Source organism: Octopus bimaculoides, chromosome 24 (genome assembly GCF_046866305.1).
Source record: "Octopus bimaculoides isolate indiv1 chromosome 24, ASM4686630v1, whole genome shotgun sequence".
NCBI lineage: Eukaryota > Metazoa > Mollusca > Cephalopoda > Octopoda > Octopodidae > Octopus > Octopus bimaculoides.
Window position 1 is genome coordinate 7,348,485 of NC_142951.1, and position 13,342 is coordinate 7,361,826.

Consider the following 13,342-nt stretch of genomic DNA (forward strand, 5'->3'; position numbering starts at 1 on the left):
GCGGCTATGTTCCTTTTGAACGTTGGGTCTTACAGAGGCAAAGTGGCTGAGTTCCTTTCGAGTGTTGGGCCTCACAGAGGTAGTGACTGAATCCTTTGGTGTTATGTCATGCTTCAGAAGAAGACCTATCAAGTCGAGCAAAATTGCAGTTGTGTCAGATACCGGTCTCACACAAATTGTCACCCATGCCGGTGGCACGTAAAAGCACCCCAGTGTCATACAAATGGCACTTGTGCCGGTGACACATAAAAGCACCCATTACACTCTCGGAGTAGTTGGTGTTAGGAGGGGCAGCCAGCTGTAGAAACTCTACCAGATCAGACTGGAGCCTGGTGCAGCCTTCCAGCATACCAGCCCGGTCGAATGGTGCATCATCAGAAATGAGATAATTCAAGAATGGAGTGGAATGAACAACATGATTGCAGAATACTGAAAGCACAAGTTCCACTCTTCTAATGTTCACATATCCAAGAAATCAGAAAAGGCCACTCAGAAAGCCTTGATAACGATGGGAAGACAATTTAATTAAACAATTTGGGCCAAGATAGAAAAGATAGGCACAATCAAGAAAGAATTGGAAATAATAAATTCTGATGTAATTGGACTCTACATAATCTGGAACATAATTGTAGAAAATTTCATTACAAAATATCTATTTTCCTGGACATTATGAGGAAACAAAGTTGGTAGAGCACATTTGTAGCCTGGTGTAGCTATCCGGTTGCACCAGTCCACAGTCAAATCGTCCAACCCATGCTAGCATGGAAAGCGGACGTTAAACGATGATGATGATGATGATGATGATGCTTATTGCTTCAACATAAGTAGTACTAAGATTACATTGCTATCATTTATCTACATAGTGGCTTGCTCCACTTCACTTTCATTCTGTATGTAACAATACTTAATGATATAACTGCATGTTATATATAAACAAAGAATATACTTCTTTTGTTGGGTTTGCATCAAGAGGGCGACAATAATATGAATGAGATGGGCTCAACTTTTTAACTACACATCAAGCCAACTGAAATCATGGTTGCCGTAGGTACTGGTGTCACCCAACTGGCACCTGTGCCAGTAGCACATAAGAAGCACCCATTACACTCTTGGAGTGGTTGGCATTAGGTAGGGCATCCAGCCATAGAAATCATGTGAAATCAGACTGAAGTCTAATGCATCCAACCCATGCTAGAATGGACCATGGGTGTTAAATAATGATGATGATGGTGGTGGTCCCAGTTGAAATGTCCCTTCATAAAAGGGCCTGCAGAATCAGGGCTGAATCGAGGGCTAAATAACAAACTGGTTTATTTCCTCTTCTAGAATTGTTGTTGTTTTTATCTGCAGCTACATAATTTCTCTGCTGATAATAATTCTTTTGGTAAGGGTAGTGGTGGAAATGGTGGGAGATAAAGAGTAAGATGACAGATTTTTGTGTATTCTGCTCGCAAATGTTGTTTGGAAAATATTTTAATCACCAAAATCATTTTCTGACAGAAAGTTCGTTCACATGTAAGAACACATGAATATATGTGCGTGCATGCGTGTGTGCATGCACATATATGTGCCTGTGTCTCTCTCTATATATATGTGTGTATATATGTAAAATCACATAATTTTACCCATGTGTGTGTGTGTGTGTGCATATATATACATATATATATATACATACACCTACACATATATTACATACACGTCTGAATATGTGTATATATTATATGAAGGCATGTGTGTATGTACATACATGTGTGTGTGTGTGTGTATATATCTTATTCTAAAATTATTTTTTCTCATCATCTTTATTATTATTATTATTATTATTATTATTATTATTATTATTATTGCTATTATTATTATTAATCAATTTCTTATTCACTACTGGTCCCTTTGTAAATATGAAACCTTGTATTTGTACAAGAAAAAAATCAATACCAATCAACTGATCAGTGAATGAATCAATAGAAAGCCACGCCCACAGAGATAACCCCCACCCGCAGTTGTCATTCCCCCTCCCCTTCTTCCTAACCATTTATATCCAGTTCTAATAATTCCAAACTGTTATTACATTTTTACATTTTAGTGTTCTTCCCTGCCTAAGTCTCTTTCTCTCTTTCTATCGAACTATCTCCCATTCTCCAGTAAATGTGTGTGTGCACATAAAATTTATGAATTCTTCTCTCTCTATATATATGTGTGTGTGTGTGTGTGTGTGTGTGTGTGTGTGTGTATTACCCTCTCTCTCTCCCTGTATATGTGTGTGTGTGTGTATATACATATATGCAGTAATTCCTTGCCATATCGCGGTTTATTATTGAAGCTTATGTCGATTCCTCTGTGGTGTTCTTTAGCATTTATAATAAAATAAATATATACAAATTACAAAAATAATTTTTAAAAATATATATACAGTACAGTAGTTTCTACTTCATGGATTTTCACCTATCATGGGGTGTTTTGGAATGTAACACCTGTGATAGTCGAAGGAATACTATATATGTGTGTAGAGAAAGATAGATTGATAGATAGATAGATAGATCACTGTATCTATTCAGAAAGATAGGTAAATAGATATGCATGTGCATATATATGTATGTGTATGTATATGTATATATAAATATATATAGAGAGAGACAGACAGACAGTATAAACATCCATACATATATATCTTATTCTGTCCGTCTCTCTATCCTTCCCCCTTTTCGTTCAGCTCAATTTCAAGTAGACTAAAGTATTCCCATTCTTTACAATTTCTGTCCATCTATCCATCCATCCATCCAACCACCACCACCGCTGCCGCCGCCCACACCGCAATCATCAATATTGTACGCTTGATGGTTATACACAATAACTCATTGTTTACGATATAATAGAAATTTCCTCTTCTCTCTCTATTTTCCCCCCTTCCTTTTCTGGTCCCAATTTTGCTAAATAGATTGTGTGCATGTGTGTGTATATATACACACACACCCATATATGTATCTCAGTGAGTATATGCATATATATATATATATATATATATATATACATACACAGATATATATATACAGGTATATGTATATATATACAGATATATATGTATATATATATATATATATATATATATATATATATATAGCCTTATGTATACACACAGAGACGTTATAGACCAGATTAAGGCAAAGTTGAATGAACTGACTGCCTTGAACTCATTCTGCAAACACAGACACAATGTCTCCTCTCTTTGCCTTTTCTACACAGACTTTAATGGCCTCTGCTCCTCCCAGACCCCACGTAACCCGTTCTCTCACTCTCATTACCTTGCAGATGCTAGACAGATATGATAGACTAGACAGAACTGAATAAATAAGCAGAGAAATAAATGATTCCGCTCAGTATCTCAACCGTAGTTGGTACTAGAACAATTCCAATAAATTGGCATGAGAACAAGACTTGGTCACTGGGAGAATGCTTATGTTATAAAAATAAGAACATAGGTAAGTTGAGGCAAAGTAAGAGCTCCCCTGACTAAAAAAAAGTCAGAGAACGAAGTAGATAGAAAGTGAAAGAAGCCAATTGTATGAAGGACAATCTCAGGACACTGAATCTAACAGAGGACATGACAAAGGATTGAAATATCTGGTGCCTTGCTGTATTCAAGAGGACCTGCCCCCACCCCCACAGCGGAAGAGTTAATGCCACTTCTGCTAAAGAGGATTGGCCTGCAAGAGTCCTGTGCTGGTGTTATGTAAAAGCACCCGGTACACTCTGTAAAGTGGTTGGCATTAAGGACATCCAGCCATAGAAACCAGGCCGAATCAGACTGGAACTTAGTGCAGCTCTCCTTCTTGCAAGCTCTGATCAAACCATCTAACCCATGCAAGCATGGAAAACAGATGTTAAAGGATGATGATGACAATATATACAGCTATGGTTTATTCTGTTAAGAACATAACAGAGTGCAGTATAAAGCTCGTCCACCTTCAGATTTCATCCTGTGCTATCCAGTAGTAGTATTATACGTACTTCCAGGCTTGCATTTGGGCATCTGTTGTGTGTGAGTAGATAATAGTCTGCAAACAGTCCTTCAGCTATAACACACCTTGATAAACTCAGTGGCTACTACTAAATTCAGGCCCTGACAGACACAGAGGATGTTCTTGAAGCCAAGAATCTGCACTTACGGAGACAATATTTACATATCACCTGAGGAAACCCAACTAGATCTCATAATGCAGGGAAACGGTTGCATATTCAAGTACCTGAATGCCTGGAGAACTACATTGCCTAGAAACAATTGTAGTGATTGAAAAATAAATATCCGACTGTACTCCTTTTGTTAACTTCGAATTTTTTCAATTATATACATACATATATATATATATATATATATATATATATATATATATATATATATATATATATATATATATATATATATATATATATATATATATATATATATATCATCATCATCATCATCATCGTTTAACGTCCGCTTTCCATGCTAGCATGGGTTGGACGATTTGACTGAGGACTGGTGCAACCGGATGGCTACACCAGGCTCCAATCTAATTTGGCAGAGTTTCTACAGCTGGATGCCCTTCCTAACGCCAACCACTCAGAGAGTGTAGTGGGTGCTTTTACGTGTCACCCACACGAAATGGTGTCTTTTATGTACCACACACACACAAGGGGTGCTAAAAAGCTCCTGGCTTTTGGTAAAAGAAAATACAGGGGAATCAGATTATTATGATTTTATTCAACATATTCCCTTCTCAGATTCACACACTTATTGCAGTGGTCCTTCAGTTTCCCTAAGCTCTGTAAAAGAACACAGAAGGTAGGGTTTCTTACCACACAGCCATGTCTCCACCTATATGAATATACATCACATGGAAGGCAGCGAGCTGGCAGAAACGTTAACACGCCGGGTGAAATGCTTAGCGGTATTTCGCCTGCTGTTACGTTCTGAGTTCAAATTCCGCCGAGGTCGACTTTGCTTTCATCCTTTCGGGGTCGATAAATTAAGTACCAGTTACTCACTGGGGGGGCGATGTAATCGGCTTAATCCCTTTGTCTGTCCTTGTTTGTCCCTTCTATGTTTAGCCCCTTGTGGGCAATAAAGAAATAACAAATATACACCACATAATTCCAATGTTTGTTTTCACCGAGTATGAGCAAGAGGGTGGGTCCCTCTCACACAGTGTGCTGTCCATCAACAGAGTCCTTTATTATCTTGGGCGAAGTTTAACAGGTTTGGATCTGCCTTCACCACTTCATCACAAACTCTCATGTTTCCCTCTCACACAGGTTCCATTGACTTTGACCACATCACACTTCATACATATCATACAATGAACCATGTGCTCAAAATGTACTCAAAATGACAGAAGAGAAAGGACATCCGAGTACCAACTTCTTGCAAGACCACTTGATAATTGTGTGCTAAATGCATTCAAAATATCAATAATTCGGTTTTTTTTTCTCTTGTTATTATTCAAATGTTATGTGCCTCATGTTGATGGCAATGTAGCCTCATTCCGCTTGGATAATACAATTACAATGCAACACAAGGCAGGAGAGGAATGCTGATCAAAACATTGAGTCTGAAATATCTCGTTCAGTGTATTACATCAACACACACACACACAAATAGGCGGCGAGCTGGCCGAATCTTTAGCACGCCGGGCGAAATGCTTAGCGGTATTTCGTCTGCCGCTACGTTCTGAGTTCAAATTCCGCCGAGGTCCACTTTGCCTTTCATCCTTTCAGGGTCGATTAAATAAGTACCAGTTACGCACTGGGGTCGATATAATCGACTTAATCCGTTTGTCTGTACTTGTTTCTCCCCTCTGTGTGTAGCCCCTTGTGGGTAGTAAAGAAATAACACACACACATATGTGTATTTTCTTTTATTCTTTATTTTTTGTTTCAGTCATTTGAATCCAGCCATGCTGGAGCACTACCTTTAGTCGAACAAATTGACCCCAGGACTTATTCGTTTATTTTTTTTTACTTGTTTCAGTCATCTGACTGCGGCCATGCTGGAGCACCACCTCTAGTCGAACAAATCAACCCCAGGACTTATTCTTTGTAAGCCTAGTACTTATTCTATCGGTCTCTTTTGCCAAACTGCTAAATTACAGCATTGGTCATCAAGTGATGGTGGAGGGACAAACACAGACACACAAACATATACATACACACACACACACATATATGATGGGCTTCTTTCAGAGTCACAAAGCTTTGGTCAGCTCAAGGCTTTAGTAGAAGACACTTGCCCAAGGTACCACACAGTGGCACTGAACCCGGAACCATGCAGTTGGGAAGCAAGCTTCTTACCACAAAGCCACTCTTGTGCCTATATATATCATCATCGTTTAACGTCTATTTTCCATGCTGGCATGGGTTGGACGGTTTGACTGCGGTCTGGAGAACCAGCAGCTGCACCAGGCACCAATCTGATTTGGCAATGTTTCCACAGCTGGATCCCCTTCCTAACACCAACTACTCCGAGAGCATAGTGGGTGCTTATGTGTCACCGGCACAGGAGCCAGTCAGACAGGCCTGGCAACGATCACATTCGGATGGTGCTTTTTAAATGTCATCAGCATGGGAGCCAGTCAGGAGGTACTGGCATCGGCCACGATGGTTCAATATGATATATTTAAAAAATTTTTAAATGGATTAATGAATATCAAACTGACCCTGCTTTAGATGTGTATTAATTTGAACCTGTTAAATTACAACTTAGTTCTTTACTTTTCATTGTTCATTTTTACATTATTTCAAACATATATTTAAAACTGTCTCCAGAAAACTACAAAATACAGAAACCTAGGACACTTCCGGTCCCAAGTTTGTCAGATAATCTGTCTGGTTCTGTACTAACAATGACAACAACAACAACAAGCTTCATTGATACCTACCTGAATAGTCACCTGAGCTTCTGATTCCAATGATTGAATCTAAAAGAATAAGTGGTCTTTTCAAAACATTCGCAAGTCCAAAAATATGAATATTCCTCAATCCGAGGGGTTCACCGTCAAGGGGAACAAAGTTTGGTTCACACTCAGCAATGATTTCCTGCCACTCAAGGGGATGAATGAAGTCTTCAAAATGCATTTTATAAACTTCCAGCTTTTCTAGAAAGTGACAGCGAAGGTTTTCTCGGAGGGCATGCCAAAACAGTTCTCTGCCAATCAGGGCCCGAGAGATAGCATAGACCAGGCAGTGGCCGTCTCCGTCAGTGTGAATGGGGACTAGTCTTTCTTCGTTGTCATTTGCAGCTTTGATAATACTCAGTGTTTCGCTGAGGTAAGTGAGACTTCCAGAGCAGTCAGTACCATAATATGGTATGTTCAAATGGGCAGGGTCAATGTGAAATGCATGGGAGCTGAGACGGCTGCAATTGAACGTGTTTCCATGACCCATTTCACTTAACAGTTTTGCCTTCTGTGTATTCCTGTCCAACCCATACTGTGTGAAAAGGGGAGACAGTAGCTTACATACGTAATTGGAAATACCCATGACTTTCGTCTCCTCGGTGCGTTTCTCCTGAAGCATTGGTCGAAGGAATTTCAAAACTTCACTTAAATCGGAAACCTTCCTAACATCTTTTAATGTGTGCTTTTCGTGAAACTGACCACATAACAGGCATTCAACTGTCTCGCTGGACTCGTCAAAGAAAAGGCTGGCCCTACACTGATCATCAGGACAAAATGCAGTGAGTACTTTCTCTTGATCTTCTGTCCATGTCCCCATCTTGAGTTCTGGTGAAATGAAAACTGTAAAAGAGAGACAGAAAAATAAATAAAATTTCAAATAATGGGAGAGAGAGAGAGAGAGAGAGAGATAAAACTTCAATTAATTACAGAGAATTTTCCAGCATACAAGTTAAATTTTGCAGACCAAAATTTACTGTCAAAAAAAAAAAAAAAAAAAGAAATAGGTAGAATGATTTATACATCAAGACAATTTTGGAAGGCCAAAAATTCCATATGAAATACAGCAGGATTTGGAAAGATAATGATGATGCTTGGATGTTTACATTATATTACTATGTTGACTTGTATGCCAGAGAATACAGTAAAAGCTAATTAGATATATATATATAAAAAGAGAGAGGGAGAAGAGAGCCAGATACACGCACATGCACACATAACATCAATTAATTATAAATAAAAGAAATGAGAGAGAGAAAGGGATTAGGAGAGTGTAAAACCCATTTCGAAGCCTAAAAATTGTACAGATTTCGTTTGATTAGAAACAAGGCCAAAAGCTGTCAAGATCAGATAAAGTTGATTGAAACTGATAGTAGAGTGGTAGTGAAATTATTATTACCAACTGGTCTGATAATGTAGGAAATAATATTCACCTAGCCAAAACTGAACTCACTACACTGAGACTATCAAATTACGCAGAAAAGAAAATGTTTGAATGTACGTAAGACTTCAAATGGCAGTGGTTAATACAAAGAAACATTCAGAGCATGAAGCAGATACGAGATTGGTCCGCAACCTTTTCAGGTACGTCAGTGTGTTGTAAACAGTCTGAGAGGCATGGCTGTGTAGTTGGGTTTTTCCTTAACAACTATTTGGTTTTGAGTTCAATCCCATTCCGTGGCACCTTCCTTGATTGAAATGTTTTATAGTCTAGGCCTCGGTTGGCCAATACACTGAGAAGTAGAGGTAATATTTATCTCCATTTAAACTTTAGTGTGGTAGTTACCATGACAGAAACTCATATATTGGTTTCTTGGAGCAAAATGCACATCCATGTTTAAGTAGAAATATACATTACCGTTTGGTATTAATACTGCCTCTATCACTAATAATCTTTACTCTTTTACTTGTTTCATTCATTTGACTGCGGCCATGCTGGAGCACCGCATTTAGTCGAGCAAATCAACCCCAGGACTTATTCTTTGGAAGCCTAGTACTTATTCTATTGGGCTCTTTTGCCGAACCGCTAAATTACGGGGACGTAAACACACCAGCATCGGTTGTCCAGCGATGGTGGGGGGACAAACACAGACACACAAACATATACACTAACATACATATATATATATATATATATATATATATATACGACGGGCTTCTTTCAGTTTCCGTCTACCAAATCCACTCACAAGGCTTTGGTCGGCCCGAGGCTATAGTAGAAGACACTTGCCCAAGGTGCCACGCAGTGAAACTGAACCCAGAACCATGTGTTTGGTAAGCAAGCTACTTACCACACAACCAGATAGTGAGCAGAACTTCCTCAATTGACACCCTAATCTCTTAATAAAGGACATGCTGGATAATGTAGGTCCCTTAAGTACAAAACTTCTGTTGGGTCCAGGGGCGTAGCTAGGGTAAATGGCACCCAGGGTACACATCAAAATTGCCTCCCTACACACACATACACCACCAAAAAGCAGCGCATGCATTTTGTGAGGTCAAGACCCCCCATTCTGTCTAGTGGTTGATAAGCAAAACAAACCGTGACTGAAAAGACTAAAAAATTTTTTTTTAGTGGCTTAATTAGAAAATGATCTCGGCCAAAATTGCACCCCTTCAAAGTGGTGCCCAGGGCATGTGCCCTGCTTGTCCCACCCTAACTACACCCCTGGTTGGGTTACACCTGGATTGCTTTGATTATAAGTCAGGACTGATCTGGAGTTAAACAGCAGCACCAAACTCATACTTCTATTAAACTACTAAGGCTGTTGGTGTCTTTAGCCTCTTGCTTGAAAAAAAATTCAAATCTAAATATATGCTACTAGAAATATAATCAGGGCTTAGTTCTTAGTCTATTCCTATTCATCATAATCCTCCAAGCCATAACAGGGGAATTGAAAACTGGATGCCTGTGGGAACTACTATATGCTGATGACCTCACTCTTATTGTAGGAACTGGAGAAGAAATTGTATGGAAGCAAAACTTGGAATCAAAGGGCCTTAAAATCAATCTAGCGAAGACCAAAGTCGTTAGCAAGAAAGTAGATAAGACTCTCTTTCCATCAGGTAAACGGCCCTGCTCAATATGTAGGAAAGGAGTGGGAAGTAATTCCATTCACTGAACCCAGTGTATCTCCTCTTCAGCAGCACACCTGTTATTGCCCTCATCCTTGATCACTTTCACTGTCTCTCTCTGGGTAACCATGTATCTCCTCTTCAGCAGCACACCTGTTTCTGCCCTCATTCTTGGTCACTCTCTCTCCCTCCTCTTCTGATGCTCTTTCCGCTCGCTAGGTAACCACATATAACCTTTACAGTATGCAGTATCAGTACAATCAGTGAAATTGTACTGCCACATGGTGTGTCTTTATTTTGCAGTGCTTCTCTCGGTTTGTTGATTTTTGCAATGACCGAAACAGAGAAACAGCGTGCGTCTGTGAAATTCTGTTTTTTGCTAGGGAAATCCATGGCCAAAGCAGTTGTCATTCTTCAAACAGCTTATAAGGACACTGCCATGAACAAAACACAAGTTTACGAGTAGTTTCCACACTTTAGGAATGGTCACTTATTGCTTGAAGACCAACGTCATTCAGGGCGTCCATCGACCTCCCGAACAAATGAAAACATCATGAAAATTCATGAACTGATCTTGGCGATCCATCACCAAACAATTGAAGAACTTGTTGATACGACTGGTGTGTCCTGGAGCTCCTGCCAATGAATTTTGAGAGAGAAATTGCGAATGAAAAGAATTGCAGCAAAATTTGTGCCTCACTTGCTCACAGAAGATCAAAAGCAGTCACAACTGAATGCGTGTTGCGAACTGAAAGAGCAGCTGCAAGTTAAACCGGAACTTTTTTCGAAGGTCATTACTTTGCAAGAATTCCACCACTGCTTTGAACCATGGAAAATGCGTCTAGAGCAATGCATTGCTTCAAATGGAGAATATTTTGAAGGTGAGAAAAGTGTAAACATGTAAAACTAAGTGAATAAAATGATATTGCAAAATTCTGTTTCTTTTGTGTACCCCCTTGTGTGTGTGTGTGTGTGTATATATATATATATATATATATATATATATAAATGGGTTTTCCTATCCTCTTAATACTCAGACATGAAAACAATATAAAGATTTATAACCAGTTGGACTGGTTTTCTTTCACCTTTCAACTTTTTTTCTAACTCTGACTGAGCCAAACTCATGCGTTAAGAAAGAACATAATGGACAACATACTCCATGTTATACTGGGTTTATGTCACACCGGATTACTCAGAGTTGTACTTTGTGTTTAAAACCAACCTTTTACCTGTTTCAGTCATTAGACAACGGCCATCCTGGAGCACCACCATGAAAAACTTTTAGTTGAATAAATCAACTCTAGTAATTTTTTTTTTTAAGTCTAGTTTTTTTCTATTGATCTCTTTTGCTGAATCACTAAGTTACAGGTTGTCAAGTGGTGGTAAGGGACACACACACATATATATGATGGACTTATTTCAGTTTCTGCCTACCAAATCTACTCACAAGTCCTTGGTCAGCCTGAAGCTATAGTAGAAGACACTTTCCCAAATTGCCACGCAATGGGACTGAACCCAGAAACATGTGACTGGGAAGCAAGCTTCTTACCACACAACCATGCCTGTGTCTATAAAGAATTCAGGTTCTAATGTGTAGAAAGAAAATGTAATTAGTAACCAAAGAAAAATAGAAGTACAGGATCAATATGACCATCATAAAATATATTAGGTGCTACTCCAACATGGCAACAGTCCAACAACAGAGTATATATATTGGGTCATCCCATAAAAAATGTGGTTTTTTTTATACTTCTTTTATTTTTCAAAATTAAGATAAAGTTCTTTTTTAATTTAAAATATACTCTCCTTCATTTTCTAGAATGCTCTTCTATCTATCTGCTAGACTTGCAAGGCCCCTTTTCCAAAATTCACTTCTCCGTGATGAAAAATACTCCTCCAATAACTGTTCTGACCTCATCTACAGAATTTATATTTTTTCCGTCCAAATGACTTTGAAGACTGTAGAATAAATGATAATCAGATGGGACAATGTCTGCAGAATATGGTGAGTGGGGCATCGTTTTCCGTTCAAACTGCTCCAGCCTTTTGAATGTCATAATCGCTGTATGTGGCCGAGCATTATCCTGATGGAAGAACACCTTTCATCTTGAAACCAAAGATGGTCGTTTTTCTTCTAGCGTTGACTCAAGCCGCTCATAGTAGATGTCCTTTGTTGTCGTTTGGTTTGGGTTTAAAAGTTTAAAGCAGACTAAACCTTTCATATCCCACCAAACAGATAACAACACTTTACGTGGGTGAAAGCCTTCTTTAGCCTGGGGTGCTGGTGTTTCTCCTTTCGCTACCCACTGTCTTCGGCGCTTGACATTTTTTTACAGAACCCATTTCTCATCACCAGTCACTATTCAGTCCAAAAAAGATTCATTCGTGAGATGTGGCAGCAAAGAAAAGCACACATTCACTCTCTGCGTGCGATTAGACTTGGAAAGTTTGTGAGGAACCCATTGACCCAATTTGCTGACTTTTCTGATGGCATGCAGGTGTCGATGAATGGTTGAATGACCAAATCTAAGCTTCTGTGCTAGTTCCTCAACAGCTAGAATGGGATTTTGTTCCATACTCCCTGGGAGTTCATGGTACAAAACTCATTGTCATTGCTCTGATTTGGTCGCCAATGCCCTGTATTTAGTTCAAAATGCAGTAAAAACAGGGGTGTCAGTGGGGCCCCAATTAAGCAGGCCTTAAAAAAATAGACCCTCTTAAAACATTCCCTGCGATTGGGGGAGTTGCTGGTTTGAGTTTCGTTGACCTTGCACCAATGGTCTAGGAGGAATTAATGAACATAAAAACGTAATGGACAGAGAAACATCACTCAAATTTATAATAGGATATATCGAGCGAGATCATTGCCAGTGCCCCTGGACTGGCTTGTGCGGGTGGCACATAAAAGACACCATTTCGAGCATGGCCGTTGCCAGTATCGCCTGACTGGCCTTCGTGCAGGTGACACGTAAAAGCACCTACTACACTCTCTGAGTGGTTGGCGTTAGGAAGGGCATCCAGCTGTAGAAACTCTGCCAAATTTAGATTGGAGCCTGGTGTTGCCATCCGGTTTCACCAGTCCTCAGTCAAGTCGTCCAACCCATGCTAGCATGGAAAGCGGACGTTAAACGATGATGATGATGATGATACGTTAAATGGTCAGTGTTATTTCTTATTTGCTTCTATCTAGAAATCAAAGGAAATGACTACTATTCCCTTCAAACTTTGCATTTTGTGACCTGGACACCAATGTCTTGAAACTGATCTACTTTCCATTACATTTCAGACAGATTCAGTGCTGAGTTGCTTGACGTTAACCACTTGAGCATGTTCCT

General features: G+C 39.3%; 1 protein-coding gene across 2 annotated transcripts in view; it reads right to left on the minus strand.

The window, feature by feature from the left end:
• Positions 1-13,342, minus strand: part of LOC106878886 (deubiquitinating protein VCPIP1) — a 51,556-nt gene that overhangs the window by 34,923 nt on the left and 3,291 nt on the right. For both annotated transcript variants that reach the window (XM_089341323.1, XM_089341322.1), the window contains exon 2: positions 6,915-7,772. In XM_089341323.1, coding sequence (XP_089197449.1) covers positions 6,915-7,749 — 835 coding nt within the window. In that variant the 5' untranslated portion in view covers positions 7,750-7,772. The remainder of the gene's footprint in view (positions 1-6,914; positions 7,773-13,342) is intronic.